The 23,778-nt window shown below is 36.5% G+C and overlaps 3 protein-coding genes across 10 annotated transcripts; 2 read left to right on the forward strand and 1 right to left on the reverse strand.

Moving 5' to 3' along the window:
* Nucleotides 1-5,318: 5,318 nt before the first annotated feature.
* On the reverse strand, nucleotides 5,319-15,191 carry LOC120085177 (peptidase uncH-like). Of its 8 annotated transcripts, XR_016532047.1 has the most exons (23): nucleotides 14,704-15,150; nucleotides 14,401-14,585; nucleotides 14,151-14,255; nucleotides 13,960-14,031; nucleotides 13,681-13,828; nucleotides 13,290-13,372; nucleotides 12,871-12,926; nucleotides 12,170-12,306; nucleotides 11,981-12,071; nucleotides 11,821-11,886; nucleotides 11,441-11,663; nucleotides 11,046-11,147; nucleotides 10,818-10,903; nucleotides 10,587-10,709; nucleotides 9,952-10,021; nucleotides 9,770-9,861; nucleotides 9,528-9,632; nucleotides 9,315-9,443; nucleotides 7,903-8,384; nucleotides 7,263-7,807; nucleotides 5,997-6,941; nucleotides 5,775-5,908; nucleotides 5,319-5,657 (listed from the first exon to the last, which is right to left on the reverse strand). XR_016532047.1 is itself a non-coding variant. In XM_039041066.2 (19 exons), the coding sequence occupies exons 1-18, from the start codon at nucleotides 15,099-15,101 to the stop codon at nucleotides 9,330-9,332; spliced, it is 2,256 nt and encodes a 751-aa protein (XP_038896994.2). In that variant the 5' UTR covers nucleotides 15,102-15,191; the 3' UTR covers nucleotides 8,497-8,747; nucleotides 9,315-9,329. The 8 variants fall into 8 exon arrangements, 1 of the variants encoding a protein (XP_038896994.2); XR_016532046.1 differs by having other exon boundaries at nucleotides 5,997-8,384; XR_016532049.1 differs by lacking the exons at nucleotides 5,319-5,657; nucleotides 5,775-5,908; nucleotides 5,997-6,941 and adding an exon at nucleotides 10,122-10,202 and having other exon boundaries at nucleotides 7,033-7,807.
* AR781 (DUF1645-domain containing protein) lies at nucleotides 5,961-7,073 on the forward strand. The gene has a single exon (XM_039040773.2). The coding sequence runs from the start codon at nucleotides 5,961-5,963 to the stop codon at nucleotides 6,864-6,866; it is 906 nt and encodes a 301-aa protein (XP_038896701.1). The 3' UTR covers nucleotides 6,867-7,073.
* Nucleotides 15,192-17,350: 2,159 nt separating the features above from the next.
* LOC120084963 (uncharacterized) lies at nucleotides 17,351-18,525 on the forward strand. The gene is made up of 2 exons (XM_039040774.1): nucleotides 17,351-17,974; nucleotides 18,364-18,525. The coding sequence occupies exons 1-2, from the start codon at nucleotides 17,351-17,353 to the stop codon at nucleotides 18,523-18,525; spliced, it is 786 nt and encodes a 261-aa protein (XP_038896702.1).
* The last annotated feature ends 5,253 nt before the right edge of the window (nucleotides 18,526-23,778 follow it).

Raw genomic sequence — 23,778 nt, forward strand, 5'->3', positions numbered from 1 at the left:
TGCATACCTTGGGAGTATCAATAAGATAAGATGATGTTGACATTACCCATACCGTGATAAAAGTGGCAGTGAGGCAGAACGCAATCATGAAGGCTATCGGCGTTTGAGCTTTATAAATAGCACCTTGGACCTTCACTTCAAAACATCCGAGTTTTCTGCCTTAAGGCAGATGCTTGTGATCACAGATGAGAGCATGAGCGAGATTTTTTTTTAGGATTCTTCACCCCCACAACCCATTTCGAATGACGACTGGAGTCTTCACCGGAGATAGAGCTCGAGAGAGACTTCTCCAACATTCATCCATGACACCACCAGCAGCCTTGACACAGAACATTTCACTTCTTCTCTGGTCTCTGTATTGTATTACATTTTAGCTTAAGATATTAAGACATTTTGTAATCAATGCATATCTTAATTCCTTCAACGTCATCTTCTTCGTCTTCTTTATCTTTATCATTGTTTACCTTCATCGTTTAGTTATCAAAGGCGATCGCATACTCAATCGTATAGCCTAGAGATAAGACACATGTAGCAACCCACCAAGAGGTGCGTTGTGCGAGTATAGTGAGTTAATCCTCTTTGCTTGGTGTAAGGTTGTAGCAACACTTGTCTATGGGTTGTTGCAATGCTTTTCTATGAGCTAATTAGTCGCATCTAACTGCCTAAGAAGGTAAGAGGTGGAACGCACTAAAGCAGAGTATGCATTATTCCTAGAGATAGGCACGGTCTTATGCTCAACGAAATCATTCACTATAGAGATATAGGCATGCGGCTGGCCACCGAGAGGTGTGCGATGCGTTAGTATGGCGAGCTGGAATTTCTCGAGCGACTTAAGATAATAAACATTAATATGCATTAACAGTTGTTGCATATCTACCAATTTTCATCGCAAGTCTTCCATCGCTCAATTTATTTAGTTAGAAGTAGGAGTAGTGTGTAATCCATTAACTTCTTCTTTTCACTTTTATTCATCACCTCAAACACATTGCTTTACAAACATTATTGAGTTACAAGTCCCTAAGTTCGACCTCGGATCACCCGAGAAATTTGCGTTCTCGTTATACTTGACAAGAAGGCAAGAAAACTTGTGATAGGAACACATGGTCATTACATACGAGATTAACGCATACTTTCCATTCCACCGCATGACCACCGACGCATGGATACGAACGCATAAGCACAAGACATGCATCATATATGTTTTCCAATTTTTAATCAACAGTACCCTTAATACCATAAAACAAAACTAGAAAATTTTCATAAAAAGTTTAAAAGCACAAATACCAGAACTTCAAGTTCAAACATCTAGACTAAAAATTTTAAAACATAAAATCCTGAAAACATGAGCGGAAGCATATGATTGGTCCCAGTGGCTTGATCAAGGATTCCACCTGTCATTCGCTGGTGTACTCTTATCTTTTTTGTGAAAAAGAAACATGAGAAAGAATGGGTATAAAATACTCAGTAATTAACTCCACTACTGAAGTCAGACTAAGCATTTATGTCCAATAAATGCAATATGAACTATGACTCTATACTAGTGGGTCCTGTAAATTTCTCTTACTTGACTCACTCTTGCCTTTCTCCTAGACGCATGTCACTTTCACACACAATAAGCCCAATGTATATCTCTTTCACATACATTGAACCCTTTGGGTATGCATCACTTTCATACACCTCATGTCTTCTCTATGAATGTAGGGATGTGCACCTCTTTCATACATATAGTTATGTATACATTTCTTTTGTATACACAGAACCCACTTAGCATGTACCTTTTTCGTGCACCTCAAGCCTTTTTGGTTGTATCGAGATGTGCGCCTTTGTTATACACATGGTTATTTATACACCTCTTTCATATACACATAACCCATTGAGCGTGCACCTCTTTCGTACACCACAGTGCCCTCTAGGTATGTATCTCTTCCATACATACCAACCTAGTACATTTCTTTCATGTACTAGCGCCCTTGGACATGCACCACTTTGATGTAGTCAAATAGTGTGACAACACCTAAAATAATAAATCCAATATTGAAATTAATCTTTTGGGTCTAACTCCAATTAACCAATTAATTCAAAGGTCTTCCAATTTTACTTTACTGAAAATGTGGCTTGGTCCAAAATTAATTCCAAAACTCAATTCTATTGGCCAACTCGGATGGCTGGACTGACGCGTGGCAGCGTGAAGCGGCTGAGTAGAAGCAACGACGATCGACAACTATGATCGTGGCGGTGAGTGACTGAGGAAACTTCATATCTGGGATGAATGACACACACCGTGGGGTGAAGTTCTGGTGGTCCGGACTTCGACGACAGCTAGAGTGGTGAGACTTGCAACAATGATCAACGACCAGCGAATAGCGACGAACAACAATGGGGACTGGCAGCTAGGGCTGCTATTCTACTACAGTAAAGGGCCATTTCGTTTAAGAATTTCTAGATGTCTAGAAATAAAATGTCTGAGAATAGAATATCTAGAAATCAAAGATGACTATACTTGGTTGTGCATGGGAATGCAATTAGAATTGTGTGAACAAAAATTGTGTTTGTGTTTAGTTTATGAAATTAAACATCAAAATCTTATTATAATTGTAATAGATTAATAATTTAAAGAATAAATAATATACAATATATCAATAAAAAAAATAATTAATTATGAATCAATAATAATTTTAATTATAAATATTTGAAGATTATAATTATAACTATAAATATTTTTATAATTTTATAATTAAAATTAACCAGTTAATGCATTTAATGAACGTCATACTAATTATAATCTAACATTTAATCATTTTTATTATTAATTAAGTTCAACATTAATAATTTTACTTTTAATTAATTAATATAAGAAAAATATATTTAAATGGACAATATATTATATAAAAGGTGAGAAAATGAAATTAAAAATACGATATATTAATAACAAATACTAAAAAGTATTTTGTAAATATGATATGTTAATAATAAACGGAGTAATAAAAAATAATCACAATAAATAATTAACTTTTTATAAATAATCAGTGATGATTATATGTTCTTAATGAATTATCAAATTAAAAATAATCTCCATAAATTACTTGATTATTAAAAAATATAAAACAATAAATTATTATTATTGAAAATAAAGTTTAGTATTAAACTAAATTTAATTAACTCTAGTTTACTAATTAAATATATTTAAGATATTATTAATTAATAAATTAATAATTTAGGTAAAAAAATAATTGTATTCATTTAATAAATTTTTATTATAAAAATACGTCAAGTAAATATTTTAATATATCATTGATTTATTAAAATAAATATTTATATCATTTTATTAAATTAATATTAATTAATTAATTAATTAGTTAACTATATTCAAAGAGAAATCATATATAAAATGAAAAATAGGGAAAAAAGAAAACCCATAATTTTGGAAGAAATAGAAAACCTTGTATGGAAAATAAGAATGCCTAGAAATAACCCATTCTCAGACAAGAGGTGAAAACCGTGAACAAATTCCATGCAAAAACCTGCCAACCAAATGGTGCTTAAAAAACGTTGGGTCTCCGGGAAAAGAAATTTTCTTTTCTTTTTTCTTTTTTTTCCTTTTTCCTTTTCTTTTTTCTTTTTTTTTTTTTAACTCAACCCTCATATAAAAGAAATATACACAATAATTTAAAACCCTTTCTTTTTCCTTTTCATTTTCTAATTTCAAATCCACAATCTTTTTGGATTTAAAATCTCAAAACCTTTTTGAAAAATAAATTTTAAACTAATTATCTCAATTCAATTTATTTAATTCTAATTATCTTCTTCAAATTTAATTTTTTTTTTTTTTTTTTAAAAAAAAACCAAAACTCCCAATTTTAATTAAATTTTTCGAATTAAATTAAAATGGAAGTAAATCCCAGATTCTCCCTTTTAACTTAAAACTTAAAATTCAAAATTCTTCCCTCAAAAATTTAAAACTGAAGTTTTCCTTTCTTAATAATTCAATTTAATCCTAAAATTCAAAATAATTCTCAAACATTACAAAATAACCAAATTTAAATTTCATACAAATTTGAGATGTCACTTGAATTCAATTTCATGACTTTTAATTCATTTTCTTATATAGTCTTGAACATTCCTCCATGTTCATTTTGATTTAAAATTTTTAGTACGTCAAATAATCTTATTGCCCTAAAAAGGGATTTTGACTCAAGAACAAAGATCGAGATTTTAAAAGCCCTAAAACTTGGTCTATGAAATCTAAAGTTAGCCTTAGGAAGTACACAGATTTGTGTAATCAATGTTTGGATATTGTATATAAGAACAGTTTATAGAAACTTAAGTTTGTATAACTTGCATTAATATATCAAGTTATACGTAGTATAAAATGCAAGTTTCATATAGCCCATCAATTATACAAACTTAGAAACCAAACACAGGCTTAAACTCTATGGCATAACACAAGCCTTAATGAACCAAATATGTCTAAACTTGCTGACTTTTATTGGTTTGACCGAAAGGGCCAAGAAGATGAAATTCCAAGATAAGAACAGGCAACAAAGGAAGTAGGTACCTGAAAAGGACTGAGTCGGCCCACAAATTCCAAGGTTCAGGATGTGGGCCAAGGCCCATTTCGCCCCCACTTGGCCCAATTAGTTTTGCCTGCTTGTCCGCATGAACTGAATGGTCAGCTAAAAAAGTTATGATACATGGCAATCAGTAACTTCGCCACCTCATCTAACCAATGGGAAAATTGAAGCCACCTAAACGCAACATTAGAATGGAATGCAATTTCGACTAAAATATTCAACCACTCTTCCCCCATCTAGAAGAATGATCGAGTCTAAAACGGAGGCTGACCCATTAATTTTCAGATATTTTATTAAAACACATCTTCAAAAAAAAAACTCCCTGGTTGAATTAATTTGCAACGGAAGAAATGGCACTCTATTTGAAAATTTATCAAAATCTTTTAGAATCATATTTCAAGATTTTCAAATCACTCCCCCCAACACAATCTTCCCTTTGTGCTGCTTTCATATGAAGTGAATTCCCCAAGTACCTGTTGACAATTTAAAAGTTTGAAAATCAAACCTACCCTTATAATTTCTATAGAACAAAAATAAAATCAATTAAACGTTCCCCATAATACAATCAACTACATAAAAGAAAAAACAAGTGAATAAACTTTGGTACATACTAATAAATAAAAAAGCTATACTCCTTATTTTACGAGGTCAATCTCGACCAAAATAAAAATATAAATAGGATCTATAGGTTCGATAAAATTTAATAGGATAGTATATTATATGAACCATACGAGAAAAGAGTTCATATCTACAAACCATTTTTCTTTCCCATATTAAAGTTTATATCTTACAAAGAAAATATTCCACCGCCAGAAATTCCTTGATCAATAACCATCAAGAGGGTGAGGCAGGTACCAAACTAATAAACTAAGTTCGATCCATTTTGGAGATGGTGAGAACTAGAAAACATAAAGTAGGCTTTCGTCATGCTTGTGTAATAAGAAACGCTAAATGACAATGAATAGCTTTACCTTTACCAACCAAAATTTACAAATTTTTATCATTCACTTGTAGTTGTTAGGTGCACGACTTCCATCTACTTGACTGAAAATGTATCCCTTTTGAAGTCTAGTCTCGCCAACAATCCTAAATCCAGAAGCCCCGTTTTTTTTTTAAATTTTTCATACATAAATTGCATGTGTTCACACGTGCATACAAGTATAAAGAAAAACATAATGTGTGACTTGCCCATAAAGACGTTACCTCATTGCTTCCCTTTTTGTGGTCAACAAACTCCGCAACATATTTATTCGCCTTCCTTTTCTTCATTCAAGTAACATACTGGCAATTCTAGCTTGGTCTATTGGAATTGCTTCTCTATCAATCTTGCCTGTCTTCTGTTCAAAAGTGAGGCAAGAAAGAAAGGGGGGGTCAGAGAAGATCATTAGAATGGAGGTGGCAGCACCATCGCCAAGCATGGATTACCATTTCCATGGAGGTAGATCTACGATCTCGACTGTTCCAATTACAACTAAAGTTTTTGGAAATTACTTCTACAGCGCACCCTCTAGTCCAATGCATGTGTCTGAGTTTTATAGGGGCTTTGATGAGTTGCAATCTTCCCAAATGGATGAACCAGAAATGGAGGATGACGATTTTGCATTTGATATTTGCCAACAGTTGGAGGCAACCACACTCTCAGCCGACGAGCTATTTGATGATGGCAAAATCCGACCACTAGAGACACCACCACAATCACCAATATCTCAACAAAATAAAATCTTTCAGAATGCGTACTCTACAGAAAGGAGGAAAGATCCAACAGAAACGATAAATGAGAAAACAGAAAGGAAAAAGGAACAGAAGAGAGGGAGAGGAAGAAACCCAGCCTTGTCGTCCTCAGCTTCCCGAAGAGCGGTGAGGTCGCTCTCTCCTGATAGAGTTTCTTCATCTCAATGGGATGAGAAACAGCCTTTACAAAACAACGTTGGACAGCTGAGGTTGACTCCAGGATCTCCTTCTGCTACTGGTACCAATTCCACCTCGTCTAAGGGTAATAGAAGATGGAGACTAAAGGACCTGTTCCGGAGTGCATCTGAAGGACGAGGAACTGGAAAAGATCCTCTAAGGAAATATTCAACCGTATACAAGAAACAAGAAGATTTTAAGAATACGAGCTTCAAGTCTAACAATAGCAGAAATGGACCAGTTTCAATCTATGAGCCACATTTTTCATTGAGTAAAGCAGCATCAGAGGACAAGAAGAAGACTTTCCTGCCCTACAAGGGGATTTTGGGAGGACTCCTCTTCAATCCAGCATCCCATATGCATACCAACTTTAGGTCCTCCCGCTGATGGATCCAGGATTAATCCATCTTTAGTGCAATTTCCGATTTATTTTTTTTCAAATTTCATTCGTTTCTTCAACATCTAGAAAGAAACCACATTGACCAAAATTGAGTCATTTTTACTTTTTGATGTGCCATTCAACAGCATACCAAATGCTCGAATGGAAGAAAAATTCTCGATAATAACAATATTCTATTGAATGGTTAAGGCAAATATACACATATACATATATCTGACCCAGTCCATTTGCTTTGAACTGATTTGATCTCCAGGACAACAACATGGAATTCAATTAATCTTCTAATGATTTTTGATGCATTCCTAACTATGATAACATTCGAACTCCATATAGAAAAAGTAAAATGAAACAAATTAAAAGTTGACCAAAGATGCATAATGTACCTAGGCTGCCACCTTATTATCGATTTCACCGGGGAATTTCCCAAAATTGGCAGTAGAAAACTATTTTAGTAATGGTTGATTATTTGACCAAATATGCTTACTTTCTCCCGATCAAGAACCTTATGTTGCTTCTTCCATTACTACGTTGTTTGTAGGAGATCATTAGGCTGTACATCATTCCTAGACCCGCAGTCTCAAACAAGGATAAGATGTTCATGAGCAAGTTCTAGATGAGCATTCGAATCGTCAAGGGACTGTATCCAATCCAATAATATCATGACTTATCACCAAAAGATAGGTGGACAACTAAAGGCGGTTTTCTGGAGCATGGACATTGCTTGTAGACTTATTGTCGGCAGAGTACCGATGAACATTTAATTTCATGTATTGACTAAGGTAACTCGGTTCCAACTTTTGGACAGACCACCTCCATTACTGATTCGTTATGGTCAAGCTTCTTCACCAACGTTCTCTATTGCCCAGTTGTACAGAAACAAGACGAGACCTAGGAGTGTAATTAACTACTCCAACAATTAATAAAAACACTGCAGACAAATACAGGAGATGTGGAATTTTAAACAGGGAAGCTGGATAAGCAGAAAAGCGTATCAACTAAATGAACAAAAGGCTCATACCATACCTATTCGCCTTGGCAGCAATTCATTCTACTTTCTATATTTTGTAACTGAAGCTTGTCACTGGGAAAGACTGCAAGAAAAAGGCTACTTCCACAAAGACTTCCTTAGTCCCCCAAACTTCCACCAAAGAACCAGAGAAACTCAAGGCAAGTGGCACCCATAGAAATAACTTTAAAGTGTATCTACTAAATGAACAAAAAGCTCATACCATATGTAAATTTTTACGCATGCTCGAAGAAGGCTGTTGACACTAAGCAGGGCAAGAATGGCTGAAAGGGTGTAGCATAATAACTTTGGAAAAAAGGACATAAAAGTGATAGGATGCACGAGGAAGTTGGTAGGCACAAAATTTGTGAGGTAGGAAGGAGAGTAGTCAGCTGTTAGGGGCTTCCAACTTTCGTTTGAAAACAAAGTTTGATTTGATTGACAGTTCTGTAACTCCTCCCCGTAATTCAAAACAAGTAATTGATTTGCTTCTCTAACCCTACCAAAAGACAGGTTAAATTTTAAACATGAATACTATATACAAAGCTTTCAAAGAAATTTCCACAACCAAAGGGAATACATAGAAGGGACAAATAGAATAATACCCCGACTTATCAAAGTATTATGCATATAATAAAAAAGAAAATTGTAGTTTCACAAAATTGTAATCATAATGAAAATGTTTATATCCAATAAAACTATCCTTCAAAAGATTGGAGATAAAGCAATAAAACCCATCAAAGACATCCATCATGGTTTGAAGCGATTCCAAACTTCTATCGTATCGACATCAGAGTAAATAAATGGACTTGTAGCAAGAAAGCCAACACAATCCAAATAAATTTACATGACCCCAACTAGTCTGCAAGATCACAGAGTTACAAATAAAATAAAATAAAATGAGAAAGTAAAAAATAAATAAATAAAAAGAGCACTTAATCTAGATGATTTTGTCAAAACACGTAGGTAACATTACATAAATTCCATCACGTGTTATTTGGGAGCTAGCGCATTCCTCAACCACAATAGCGTTGAAGCCAAATTTCAAATTTTGCAAAATGCATACAATTTATAACTTGAAATAGGTGATTATTGGTACCTAAAAAGAATTGTAATAAATCTTTGTTTTAGAAGATGGGGTCATTCTATTCATGATCCCAAAGAAAGCTTGGGAGATACGGCTCTAAAATAGTTAACGATACTATGAAGGAGAGGTTGTAAAAGCCAGGAAGATCTTTACAATCATGTGACACGTATGTGACATGAAGCTACATGCAGAAATTTTGAAATGGCTCCCTCAACCAGATGGAAAAAGAAATTCTAGACCAACCAAAGTTACTCCAAATGCTGAGTTTCAGTTAATTACAGAAGATCTCAAAAAATTTATTTCATGCAAGTCACAAAGTAGAAGGTTTCCAAACATACATACCAGCATGTGAGATCCTTAGTGAAAGTTATCGATTTTGATTGGGTTAATATCGTCAGCAACTTGGAAGTGACCTACTGATCGTGCAAAGAACATCATTTGTTGTTCCAGGGTAAATTTAATATTTTCTGCCTGTATTAAATACACAAACTTAGCATTCTATACCTCAATGCCAAAACTCTTCAAGTATCACTCAAAAGATGCAGTAGCATGTACCTTGCGGAAACCATGTTGTTCTCCTTCATACTCAACTAGAGCAACAGGCAAGCCCTTATCCTTCAGTGCATTATATATCTTACGAGATTGATTAGGTAGTACGACCTGGAAATTCAATACAAAGTGTAAAACCCATCAAACCAGAGGCCTTCATTACCATGAAGAAATAAATTCCATCACCATAATGTTTCATGCTTTACGTCAACGTTATTAGGAGAAAAAGAAAAGATTCATCAGCATACTTTGTCCTCCAATCCCTGGAATAGGATTATGGGGCAAGAAAATTTGTCAACAAAGTTGATTGGTGACCTGTCGAAGTAATCTTTTTCATTCCCTGCAGTCCATTATAATTGGATCAGAGTTCAAATTTTTCAAATGAGAAGGCAGTTAAATACGAGATTCTTTATTTGTTTCTTTAACTCACCAACGAGATTGTCAATATAGTGAGATTCAAACTTGTGTGTATCTGCTCTCAACAAGCGTAAGTCAGCTATCTATTCAAAGATCATGGGAACTACAATCAATCAACTGTTGCACAGTATATAGTTTCAAATTTTAGCAAACATAAATATATATGTGTGACAAGATTCAAACCCGTGTGCGGGCCGAAACACATGGTTATTACTGATACCCGATAACCACTCTGGCAAGTCCATCGGATCATAAATATATGAGCTATGACCAAAAGGAAAGGGCTAAATGAACAAGTATCCATATAATCATTGGGACAAAAAAATATATAACATCAACATAATTGGAAAAGTAGTGGGTCGTAGAAAATCAACAGTTGGAATCTCTCTTCTTAAACAATAAAATCACCAGCAAACCGTTGTAGCTAAACTTCTATAAGTACCAGATGCTTCCATTACTTGGTTTTGGCAATGGGCGACTAAGTTAAAATTTAAAATCATATCGTACTACACCATAGGCTTTAATTTTTGTTTCAATGCAGGCAGTAGCAGTATAACGGAACACTGTTCGACAACAAACAAAATGAGCATTATTTATATCATAAATTTTGGTCTGAGATACCATATTAGCATAAGACTAGACACTCACCCCATACAAGGAAGCTCCTGCCTTAAACGTATCCCTAAAAGCAAGAGCAGCTAAGGTGGTATATCCCCCAGCAGAGCCCCCTGTTATGCATAACCGTTCTCCATCAACCTTTCCAGAGTCCACCTGGAGAAAACAATATCATTTGCTATTACTCAAGGTTAGAAAGGTGTATCAGTAATTAATCATGAAAACAATAGTTCTAAAGAAAGCAAGATTGTAGGAGGGTGCCACCAAAAATCTTGCACAACTGCAGCAGTCATTGACATCAACAATTCCCCACTGCCTCAAAAGCCTTTCTCGGTACTCTCTCCCATAACCTATATAGCCAAATTATAAACCTTAGTGAATAACTATGTTAACTACGATAATTATTCCTCAATAGAGACTAATTGGCAATTATGAGGCAACTCAGCCATGTACATACACAGAAATTCAGCCATGAAATGGTTGCAAACATACCAGTGCTACCACCATAATTGACATCAACATAACCCCAGCCTCGACTAGTCCAGTATTGAATGCCAGGATTTAAACTTCCACGTGTTTCAGCAGTCGGCCCTCCTGTAGTGAATATCTATCAAATATATATTTTGCAGAAGGAGATATGCCATAACTAGAAATAAATGCCAGTAAGAATTAATTCTAATTTTGCAGCACTTCATTAAGGCCAAGTACGAAACATTCTTTTTCCTGTCTCTTACTAAATAATAACAAATATTTTAAAAGTCCTTTAAAATAAACGGCAAATATTCCAACACCCAACTTAATAGGCAAAACATCTTAAAAAAATTCAGGTTGATGTTTTGAATGATTTCCCCTAACTATGAAAGGTTAATGACCGCGAAATTGAATACCATGACTTTTCAACAACAGTGGAGGCTTTTCATCCTGACTAGCCTGGTATAGAGGATTGGATGGTGGATAAAAGTAAGCATAAGCATTTTGACCGGGAACTTCAGTTGGAAATTCAATGAACTCAGGAAGGCTGAAGTACGACTTATATTTCAAAATATCTGGTGAAGATGACCAGATAATAGTGAAACCTACTACTTCCCAGGTTCTTTCATTTAGGGTCACCTGCATGGGAAAAGTGGGATTGTCAAATGTCAAAGACAGGCAGAAAGTATTGTATCCGAAGTTTTATGACGAGCTTTTGAAATTTTAGCAATATAGAAGGTAAAAGGCAGTGCAAAGAAAATGGAAATCACCATATGGCAGGAAAAAGAAAAACAACCTTGGCAATAGATGATGGATGAAGTGCCGAAGATCCTTCCACATAGATACAATGACTTCCCAGAGCCTGAAAGCACATACATGTTTATCTAATATTAAGAGAATATGACTGGGAAAAAAAAATCCTTAAGACAATTCCAATTAAAATCTCAAAGTATTACAATATTTTCAATATCTGTGAATGGGATATCGAGCAAGGATAGTGAGCTTTGTGCCTCATCCAAAACTCCAAGATATGATCGCCCCTGCTGTCTGCAGGCACCATGGCAGGAAAAGTAGTTGAATATCTTCAAAACTTTAAGAGGAAAAAACGCAGCACAAAGCATACAAATAGGAACTTCTTCAGTCACCTGTAGCTGCAGACTAAGATGTTTCTCCCAACACTTATCCTTAAGAATTCATAAGAGTTTGTGCCAAAAACCCACAAGGGTCGGGAAAACTCAGCGCTTAAAGAATATATTGGAGCCACCTCATTGTTAGCCTCAAACTATTTTCATAATAAGCAAGAGTTAGAAGTGCCATTATCTCCAAGTGGCGATAGTTATATCATGGAACCAGGTAGTTAGCTAAATGCAAAGGATGCCCATATCAATGATCTTTCTAAAGTGCCAAAAACCCCCGTGATGGATTACAAAAGACCTCTCCAACTGAAGAGGGTGGAAAAGCTAGAGTAGTGGAAAAGCCCATATTAAACGATCTGATAATAGAATGGTTATCAAACCTAGTTTTTTCTTCCCATTATTTGCTTGCCTGAGCAATTTCAAAATAACTCTACATGATATGATTAAAGAATCCACCCTACAAAAGTGTATTCACACAAAGTTCACTCAAGGATCTCAGTGTGTTCTCGAGGAAATGTAATATTTGTATTAGAAAGAGTTCATTTATTAATGCATGCACGATTAATCAACTTTAAGCAATCAGAAATAATGAAATAAAAGGAACCATCTTTTTGTCTACTTGATTTGAAAAACAAACTAGACTATGCATGTTTTGTTTTGCAATTGAAACAAAACACAGGTAATAGAAAACGAAAAAAAGAAAACTTTACCCATTTATAGAGATTCCAAAACCCACTTTGTCTATCGGTAATAAAGAATAGTTCTCCTGCACATTCCCAAAATATATAAATAAAAACTAAGATAACCTCAACCATTATGTTCAGCCATGATAGCCAGTTTAAGAAATCCAAGCACAACCCCCTAAAATTGAATCATTTAAGTAAAAGATCCACAGCCCTTCCAAGGCAGGGAAAAAAATCTATGGAGAAGACAATGGCATCATCAGCCATGCATGACATTAACTTGGCCTCATATAGAAGTTTACACATTGTAGCGTATGACACGGAAACACTAGAACCAATCCAAGTAACTAACAGCTTTTTTCAGAAAATTTACTTCCAGCAATCTCGGGCGATGCCAAGAAGCTGACTACAAGTTCCTTGATCATTTCAAAAGCTAATGTACGTACCCTGAGCAGACCACTTTGGTTCAGTAGGAGATTCCACAAGCTTTGGATCACCACCAGCAACACAGACTCGTTTATAGACCTCTCTGCAAGAGCATCAAAAGCACCGATATCATAATCCAGAACTTCAGTTTTAAACCATATCAGATATAAAAACATTATACAATTCAGAATGGCAGAGAGATAACTATCTTCTATTAAGAGAACTATTATTACAAGCATATCAAATTTATTTTCTAGTGGAATTTTAATGCATTCTAACAGAAATTAGAATTGAAAACAAAATTAATATGTGAAATCATATATGACGGGAAAAAGTAACTTTTAACACCCAAAACAAAGAGACGCCTTAGAAGAGTAAGATCAACCAACAAAGGAGGATGGTTCAACTAACCCATTCTCAGAAAGGTAGCCAACCCAGAGCTCTGATTTATCCCAAGGCATGTTAGGATGACCCCATTCAATCCATGCAATCCGTTCCCCTTTAGGATCCACTCGTGGGAAGGCATAGAAATCATTTCCTCCAACTAAGACCTTCGGTTCTGAAAGTCATACCCAAAATTAGCACAAATTACGGTGCTAATTATGTAGTCAATAATTTGAATTCCTCAGAAACACCAATAATGTATGAACTTTCAACAAATTTTGAACGCGCAAGAGAAAATATACGTACCATTAATATCCTTGCCGTCAAGTTCCACTGACACAATTGTGGTGATTGGATTCAAGCTACTTTGACGTCCATCTACCAAAACGAAATAAATTAAGCATGACTATACAAGTGGTCTAAGTAAAAAATTTCAATGATAAAGATGTTGATAACACATAATTCGAGGATTCTTAACACTATACGTAAAAACGTACCTTCCTGGATGGTAATAAAACGATTGAAACGAGAATCAAACACGCCATCTGCATAACTAACTGATCGCCCACCGTAATCGGGAGTTAGTGCTTGCGGAGGCGAACCTGCTTGCGTGAAAACTTAACTTATCAGTCCTTCACATCACATTCTTATTTACAGGGCAGTGAGCAGTCAAAAGAACCAAGTCTAGGACATCCATTCCATCACGTATAATACATAAAAGTCTAGATTAATCGACTGTTAGTTCACCTGAATTTAAAGCTTGCTTGTAAAGTCTTTGGTCCTTGTAATTGGAAAAGACAACGATGTCTCCGGCCACCGTAAATGCACCACCACCGTATTCCTGCGTCGTGTTCCGCACTGAAAACTCCTTTGGAGTTATATCACTAGGCTCATCCCCTGGATTTTCCGATTCCTTAACAAGCACTCCCCTCCTGAACCATTTTAAACGGAATTTCACGAATCTGAATATCTGAACTTATTTGCAACAAAATGTTTCGAGCGATTTTATCATTTCTATGGCTAAAGAGGGGAGTGAATTGATATCGTTACCCGGCCTCGGTGGGGCGTGATTCAAGCCAGATAAGGTGGCCATTGCCGTCGACAGCAGTACCACCAAGTCGTTTGGAGGCACCAGTAACAACGTCAGCAGTAATTGGCGACTTCCAGGAGCCGTACGGCGCAGTGATTTTGGGGAGCTGTTCTACTACCTCTGAGAGGTCTTTGTTGGTGTTAGGCGAAGAAGACATGGATGAAGCCATGGTGTTGTAGGCCCGAAACTTCGTTCCAGTGGAGACTCGGTTGATGGATGCTCTATTTAAGGCGTTGAAATTGGTAATAAACAAAGACGACGGAGCAGAAAAGCGAACAACTCCTAATAGTGCGCACAGACTCATTGAAGCGAGCGACCTTGTTGCCCAGTTAAGCAAACGCGCATGCATAGAGATCATTCGAGGAATACAAACATAGAACCTACCTCGAATTTGTATCTAGAGTTTTTTTTTTTTCCTTCTTTTTTTTGAAGCAACATATTTAAAGTTATTGTTGTATATTGAATAAGTTTTCTAGATAATAGAAGCAATTAAAGCTAAACTCAAATGGACTATAAAACTAACTATTAAACAATATAATTTGTTAAAGTGACTTCGACTCGATAATATTGACATACATTCTTCAGATTGAAGGTTCAATCTCCTATCTATGCATTGTTGTACTAGACAAAACTATTAAACTATATAATTTATTATTCTATACTTTTTTAGTCCATAAAGTTTAGGAATACATATATTTGGGGTCAAATTTAAATTATATTATAATTTTGTAAAATATTTTATGAAAGTGTGGTACTTTTAAAAATATTTAGAATAATATTGTAGTTTTCTAATAGGAAAATTTCACAAAATGACCCAAAAACCAAAAACTTTTCTATGGATGACCTTTTCCTAAAAACTTATCTATGACCAAGCTTTTGTCCATGTGGAATACAAATTTTACCCCTAATTTAAAAAAACTCTTTAGATGTCATTACGAAGGATTGTTCACACTTTTTGCTTATCTCTCTCATTGTGCGATTTTGCTGTCAGGTTTCTCCTATTTTCTCTCCCGCCTCTCATCTTCATCTGAGCGTTTGGCCACCTTTTCGTCGGTTGTTTCTATGCATTTTCCACCGTTATCGTGATCTGAAAGGTATGTGACTCTTCTCCTTGAATGCATGTTGATTCGAGCTTTAACAGTTTAAGGTTCGTGCCTACCTTTTGTTAAATGATCTCTCACCTTTTGTTCAACAATCTCTTAACTTTTGTTAAATGATCATGTATTCATTCATAATTGATTGTTTAGATAAGCCTAGGCGAGCGTTTAGTATTTTCTAAACGATCGGTTAGAGAAACTTAAACGATCATTAGATAAATATGTTGATAGAGTTAGCATGCAATTAGCGGAAGCAATTAAGATCTTAAGCACTCTAATTTCATCAATTTTAGCAACTAAGCAAGCATGTTCATAAACTAAAAATAGGGTTTTGAAGATATACATTTGAAGAACTCTTCAATTTTTAAATTCAGCCTTAATCTTCACTCCAAAATGTTGTAGACCACCACTTGATCTTCCCTACTATCCTCTAAGACCTTAGTTTGGAATGTGGGATCCAAAATGAGTTGAATTTAAGGGAATTTTGGAGAAGAAAAATGATTTTGGTGTACATGTATGAAGAACTCTTCTTCAACCCCAAAATCTCAGAAAAATTCATGTTCCATCTCAATTTCTCAGTTGACAGATATTGAAGCTATTCCATTTCAACATGCAATACACCTTTTCCTCTAAGCTTAACACCAAACACATAGAGGATAATGGAATTGAAGGTGGATACTGGTGGAAAAGTCCATGGGAAAATTGTACGGATGACCCAATTTTAGGGTCCAAAATGTCAAATAACCCATTTTTAAAAAATAATGTCAATTGACCCTCTGCTTACGTCATCATAGGAATAGATTACAAAAATGCCCCTCTAGTCTATAGCACTCAACTCAAACTCAACGGTCATCCCCCTCCACTAAAAATTAGGGGAAAAAAATTGTTGTACGTGCAAGTGTCGTTCATCTCGCTCTGCAAAACCATCACTATCATAACCGAAGTTCTCTATTGGGTTAGTGAATTTAATTTTTGTCTTCCATGTTTAGGGTCTGTTTAGGTGGTATTGTTTGATCGGTCTTTTATTTTGGGTTTCAATGTGTTCTGCATTTGTTGAGGACGAAGAAGATGTAGTTAGATGACAAGTTAGTGGACGATTTTTGCGAGAGCGAGATGTGCGAGAGCGATTCGAGCTAAAGCGAGATGTGCTAGAGCAATTCGAGCTAAAGCGAGATGTGCTAGAGCAATTCGAGCTAAAGCGAGATGTGCTAGAACGATTCGAGCTAAAGCGAGATGTGCTAGAGCGATTCGAACGAAAGCGAGATGTGCTAGAATGATTCGAGCAATCGAAAGCGAGATGTGCTAGAACGATTCGAGCGAAAGCGAGATGTGCTAGAGCGATTCGAGCGAAAGCGAGATAAGCTAGAGCGAGATGAGTGAGATAAGCGAGACTAGCGAGAGATAGCGAGATTAGTGAGACTTTTACAGTATATTTTGTTAGTGATTTTTTAGTACGGACCTATTAACTGATAAATTGAATGTTCATTGAACAATACAGGAGTAATTTAAGATGTCGAAATCTTTGAAAATTCGTGAAGTTGATAGGTTTCTCGGGCAAGTAACTTGCATGGCCCATGTTGCTAATGCCAACAAGATTGTAAAGCAGAAGCTCACCGAAAGGCAGTTAGAGATGTTCAAGAGAACAGTTTTTGGTCGATTCCTAGACATTGAACTTGTATTCAACAGCCCTCTAATCCACCATATGTTATTGAGGGAAGTGAAGAACTCAGGAATGGACTCAATCAGTTTCTTTGTTAGAGGAAAGGTCGTCACATTTTCGAAGGATGACTTTTTTGTTGATCACTGGTTTGTGCGAGTTGGACGGAGTGAGAAGTCCTCACATGAACTTTTTATCAAGTGCTTTGGTAGTCGGTTGACCTCAGACGCATTCCACTTGCATTTGCTTCAAGAAGAATATAAAGAATTGGTATTTGAAAATGATGAGGATGCAGTAAAAATTACCCTAGCATACTACACAAAGGTTGCAATGATGGGTAAAAACAAGCAGAAGAATGCTATGGATCATACCCTATTTGATGATGTTGAAGACATAGACTACTACAACTCTCTTGATTGGGATTTAATCATTTGGCAAAGGACACTCGACTTCTTGAAGACCGCACTTAAAGACAAGGTTGGTCTATACAAGTAGAAGGTGAAGGGAAATAAAAATTATGTTATGAAGTACTCGCTCCGCGGATTTCCCCAAGCATTCCAGGTAGATGTTCCTTAACCTAACTTTATCTTTGGTTTGACATTAACATAGTTATAAATTTGAGTTGTTTGGATTTAAGTGTGGACGTACGAGATCCTTTTATCAATAGCAGGAAACGTTGCCACTCAAAAGAGCAAGGTAGCGATTCCTCGTATATTATGGTGGTCATGCTCCCACTCGGTGTCATTCAAAACACTTGAGAGAGACATTTTTTTAATATGAAAATGTAAGTGTAATCTATGTAGTCATAGTATGTTTATTCGGTAGTTAAATATACACTAACCATCTTACTGGGTTCCTTAATTCAGACAAAAGTCAAAGAGAGTCTTGTCATGTTCGAGGCTGAGAAGGAGTTTCGGGACGCCTCAATTGATAGACGGGCGGTAAGACAAGCCCACTCTGACACCGAGAGTTCAGGGAGCTCTAGTAGTCCAAATAGTGATGGTGGTTCAGATAATAAGGGTTCATAAGGTGAGAAAAGTGAACAAGAGGGTCATTCAGAAGGTGGAGCGAGGGATGAAGAATATGATGGGGACCAAAACATCCACCAGCCTACTTACACTCCCAGCGAGGATATGTTTCATAATATACTGGTAGTTGGTGACGTACGTCTTGAGTTTGAGGAGGAGTGTTCTGTCCCGGAGTATTCGGGTTGCAGGGAGGGAGCCAATTTTGAACCTGATGTATATGCCTACCTACGGAGCATCGACAACTCAATATCGAGCTTGGATGCCCGTGTATCAAACCTAGAGACAAACGTGAGAGACATGAAAGGCCAATTGTCAACTATTTTGTCTCTATTACAGTCGATGAAAGGTTCCACGATGCCGACGAGGTCTCCCACTCCACAGGATGCCACTATGTCCCCCATCCCGACTGTACGTAGGTTACCTACCTTATCTGTACGTAGGTTACCTACACCACCTATACATAGGTCACCTACCCCACCTCTATCTCCACTTAGGTCACCTATACCACCTCCATCTAAGTCACCTACCCCACCTCCACCTAAGTCACCTACCGCACCTCCACCGATCCCACCTCCACCACCACATGTACAGCTCGATATCACGACCTCCTCTAACATCTTACATCTCGATTCATAGGTATGATCATTATGTGATTCAAAAATTTCTTTCTTCATATTTGTTAGTCAACATGTTCAGCATTTTGTTATATTTATGTAGGTTATGGTCGAGAGTAAAAAACAACGCGTAAGAGGAAGGTCGTTGATAAGTACACACCTCCCATTGAACTAAAGAAGAAAATAACAAAAGGGAAGGAAGGTAGGGTTCAACTTCCTTTGGATCGTCCAAATATTAAGTACCCTCTCCCTGGGGTACCTACGATGCAATTTAAAGCGATGATCCAATACTTCTTAGAGCATGAGGTTCCAGCCGTTACATTGAAGGAAATGGTGAACTAGATTGCCGATGAGAACATGGACAATAAGGTTCGAAAAAATGCAATTCAGCCACTATCAAAAACCTTTTTCTAAGAGTTGACTGAACCAAGTCATGGGTTGAGTGTGATGTAAGTTTACGATCCTTGACCTTTTTACCAAGTACATACAGTTATAAACCCTCTCCTAACGTATATCTTGTTCTGGATGCAGACCCTAAATATCATTTTTGAGTTCATGAAAGAAAAATTCTATAGGTGACCAGACATGTGTATGGCTCACTTCATAAAAGGGATTCATTGCCAACAAGTTAAATTAAAAGCGAGATGAGCGTAAGCATAAGCGAGATAAGCGTAAGCGAGATGAATAACAGCGAGATGCGTGAGAGCGAGATGAATAACAACGAGATGCGCGAGAGCGAGATACGCAAAAGCGAGAAGTTTCCAAAATGGTTCAAGAATAGCCCAACTCTAGTAATCAAACTTATAAAGTGAGATATCTGAAGAGATTCATGAATAGACAAACTCTAGTAATCAAAATCATAAGCGAGACATTAGAAGTTTCCAGAATGACAAGTGGCACATAAAAAATTACAATTTTGAGGATTAAAGTGGCACATAGAATGTTACAGTTACATAGACAAGTGGTGTTTAGACAATTACAAAGACAAGTGGCACATAGACAACTACAATCGACCGACATTTGAATCATCTGTATTAGAGTCAATGGGTCGCCTGGTCGTCAGTAGTTCACTGTAGTTTTTCCGATTATGCCCGTAGTTCCCACACCTACCACATTTTATTTGTCTGCGTTGTTCTCCTCTTGATGGTATTCTTTGTACTCTTCGCCGCCTGACCTGTACCACTCTTCTAGGAGGTGCAATATGCTTTTCCACATATCTCGGAGGTCTTTTCCACAATCTACTGACTATCCCCACTGTATAGCAGATGTCAGATCTAGTACATAACATCACATACATTAGGCTACCAACAATTGATGCATAGGGGATCCGTCTCATTTTCTCAACCTCTTGAGGTGTCTTAGGACATTCTTCCTTAGAAAAAATAACTCCATGCCTGAAAAGGAGTAAACCCCTCTTGGAGTTCTATATCGAAAACTTGACAAGCATCTTGTCAATGTACGATGCCTGAGACATGACTATTGCGTTTTTTCTTTCGATCCTTAAAGATCTGAATGCCCAAAACAAACTGCACCTCTCTCAAATCTTTTATTTGGAATTGGGTCACAAGCCAATTCTTAATTTCAGTTAGCATTCCTACATTATTCCCAATGAGTAGAATATCATCTACATACAGCACAAGAAAAACTACTGAATTATTGATGATTTTCTTGTAAACATAAGCTCATCAACATTCTGATCAAAGCCACAAGATTTGATCGCAGTATCAAATATTATATTTCAAGATTAAGAAGCTTACTTCAATCCGTAAATGGACCGATTAAGCTTGCAAACCTTTTGCTCTTGACCTTGGGTTGTGAATCCCTCTGGCTGCTCCATATAAATGGTCTCTTCAAGATTGCCACTCAGAAAAGCAGTCTTGATGTCAATTTGCCAAATCTCACAGTTATAATATGAGGCAATGGACAAGAGTATTTGGATAGACTTCAACATAGTAACAGGTGAGAAAGTCTTCTCAAAGTCGACTCCCTCAACTTGGGTATAACCCTTTGCCACAAGTCTAGCCTTGAAGGTTTGCACTTTCCCATCAGCACCTCATTTTCTCTTGTAGGACCATTTGCAACCTATAGGTTTTACCCCCATCGGGTTGATCTACAAGTTCCCAAACTGAATTGAAGTACATAGACTCAATTTCGAGATCCATAGCTTTGATCCATTCATCTTTATCAACATCCTCCATTGCTTTTTTTGTAAGACAATGGATCCTCAACATCTTCATTAGCTACGATAGCTTAGGTTTCTGTTAAACCCATATAACAAATAGGCGGGTTCGCAACCCTCCCACTACGTCAAGGCTCCTTCAACACTTGAGGTGGAAGTGACCTACTAGATGAATCAACTTCAACAACTTTTGTTGAAGGTTCAGTAGTTTCACTGGAAAACTCATTCAACAAGATTTTACTGCGGGGCTTTATTATCCTTAGGATCATAGAAGTAACCACCTCTTGTTCCTTTAGGGTAACCTACAAATAGGCACAATTTTGAATGAGGTTGCAATTTCTTAGGGTTTGCCTCAAGAACATATGTTGGGCAACCCCAAATCCTAAAATGATATAAACTACCTTTATGAACATTCCATAATTCCAAAGGTATTCTAGTAACACTTTTGGAAGGAACACACTTCAAAATGTAAGTTGCAGTTTATACTGCATAACCTCAAAACGAGTCATGTAAAGTAGCATAACTCATCATAGATCGAACCATGTCTAACATGGTTCAATTTCTCCTTTCTGATACACCATTCTACTGAGGTGTATTAGGTGTTGAGAGTTGGGATACAATTCCATACTCTATCAAATAGTCTTAGAATTTTAAATCCAAATACTCTCCACCTCGATCAGATCAAAATGTTCTAATAGTTTTATTTAATGCATTTTTAACCTCAAATTTGTACTCCTTGAACTTTTCAAGGGCTTTAGACTTATGTTGCATTAGATAAACATACCCATGTCTAGAATAATCATCATTAAAAGTGATGAAATACTCAAACCCTCCTCCTGCCTTAACATTCATCGGACCACAGAGGTCTGAATGTACAAGTTCTAAGGGTTCTTTGGCCCTGTGACCTTTTCCAGTAAAAAGATCTTTGAGTCATTTTGCCTTCAAGGCATGACTCACATACAAGTAAAGAATTTTCTTCTAACTCACTTAGAAGTCCATTCTTGACCAGTGTCTCAATCCCATTGAGATTTATGTGTCCTAATCTTAGGTGCTAAAGATGGGCATTTTCCCTAAGAGAATTATTTTGTCTTTTATTTTGAGTTACCGCAATCTTAAACAGTTTAATATTAAGGAAACTTTAGTTGCTAACGATCTTAGTACATAAAGATTGTCTTCTAGCTTAGCAGAACCAAGTTCTATACCATTATTCGAAACAAATGCTTTACTAAAAAAAAAATGTACAGAATGATTTTGTCAAATTAAACACTTTACATAAATTAAGTTACTCTTTAAATCAGGAACTACATATACATTGTCCAACAAAATATAACTTTTTTGTAAAGTAACCCGAAGTCCTCCTACTGCCCTAGTTGAGACGGCGTGCCCATTTCCAATATGCATCGCATCTCCTCAGCATCCAGTTACCGCTAGGAACTAATTCCTTGAAATGAAGAACAAACATGGTTAGTGGCACCTGAATCTATTATCCAGGTTGTATCATCATTCTCCACTAAGTAGATCTCTAAAACAAGTAAATTACATTTACCTTACTTTGTCTTATTCTTTTCTGCCAAGTATTTGGGAGAATTCCTCTTCCAATGTCCATCTTGGTTTCAATGAAAAAAGATTCCCTTTACAGCCTTGGCCTTCTTGCCCTCCTGAGCAGTAGTTGGTGGGTTAGCTTTCCCTTTTCTATTTTTCTTCTTCTTCCACTTTTTGGTGCTGGAAGAGGAAGACACAGACTTAGGTCCCAAGGTCGAACCTCTGAAGAACTTTTTAGAGGATGAGACAACATTTGCCTCTCCCTTCTGTTCCTTGACTTTCATCAAGGACTAGAAAGTTTGTAGCTTGATGAGCAAAGTGGTCAAGTTGTAGCCAATCCTGTTCATAACCGCAGTGCTACGGAACTGCAATAAACTTTTAAGTAAAGTTTCCAAGATGAAGTTAACCTGACTGACCTCATCAATGACAGACCCATTCATCTCTGCCACGTTAAAGTGGACCATCATGTTAAGAATGTGTTCTCGAACAGATGCCCCTTTTTGCATATGAGCATTGAAGATGTATTTAAGAGTGTCATACCTGAGCTGAGTGGACAGTTGTCTGAACATCTCCCGTAGGGACTCCATGATCTCACGAGCAGTGATCATAGACTCATGCTTCTTGGCCAAGACTTAGAAAGGCTTGTCAAGATATACGCTCGGTCCTTTTCATTTGTTCGTACTCAACACTCGTATGCATCTCAAGCGTTTTGAGCGGCATTTAGAGTTGGTACTGGAGGACATTCCTCCACCAGGACAAATCTCAGGTCATTGATGATTAGAATAGTGTTATTCGTTTTTCCAGATGATGTAATTATCACCTATTAACTTATCGGCGACGAGCATATTTAACGTTGTGGAAGTCATTTTTGTAAAATTTGTTGAAACATACAATTTATTTATATTAGTATTCAAGTAT

This window comes from Benincasa hispida, chromosome 9, assembly GCF_027475165.1.
Source record: "Benincasa hispida cultivar pf3 chromosome 9, pf3_genome.v1.1, whole genome shotgun sequence".
Lineage (NCBI taxonomy): Eukaryota > Viridiplantae > Streptophyta > Magnoliopsida > Cucurbitales > Cucurbitaceae > Benincasa > Benincasa hispida.

What these genes read in the sequence shown, in the direction of transcription:
- LOC120084963 (XM_039040774.1), top strand. Translation starts at nt 17,351, where the DNA reads ATGTCGAAATCTTTGAAAATTCGTGAAGTTGATAGGTTTCTCGGGCAA. An exon ending in AGACCGCACTTAAAGACAAG is followed by an intron (nt 17,975 to 18,363) that starts GTTGGTCTATAC and finishes TCCTTAATTCAG; the next exon opens with ACAAAAGTCAAAGAGAGTCT.
- AR781 (XM_039040773.2), top strand. Translation starts at nt 5,961, where the DNA reads ATGGAGGTGGCAGCACCATCGCCAAGCATGGATTACCATTTCCATGGA.
- LOC120085177 (XM_039041066.2), bottom strand. Translation starts at nt 15,101, where the DNA reads ATGATCTCTATGCATGCGCGTTTGCTTAACTGGGCAACAAGGTCGCTC. An exon ending in GCAGTTGTGCAAGATTTTTG is followed by an intron (nt 10,710 to 10,817) that starts GTGGCACCCTCC and finishes TGTTTTCTCCAG; the next exon opens with GTGGACTCTGGAAAGGTTGA. An exon ending in TCCAGGGATTGGAGGACAAA is followed by an intron (nt 9,633 to 9,769) that starts GTATGCTGATGA and finishes TTGAATTTCCAG; the next exon opens with GTCGTACTACCTAATCAATC.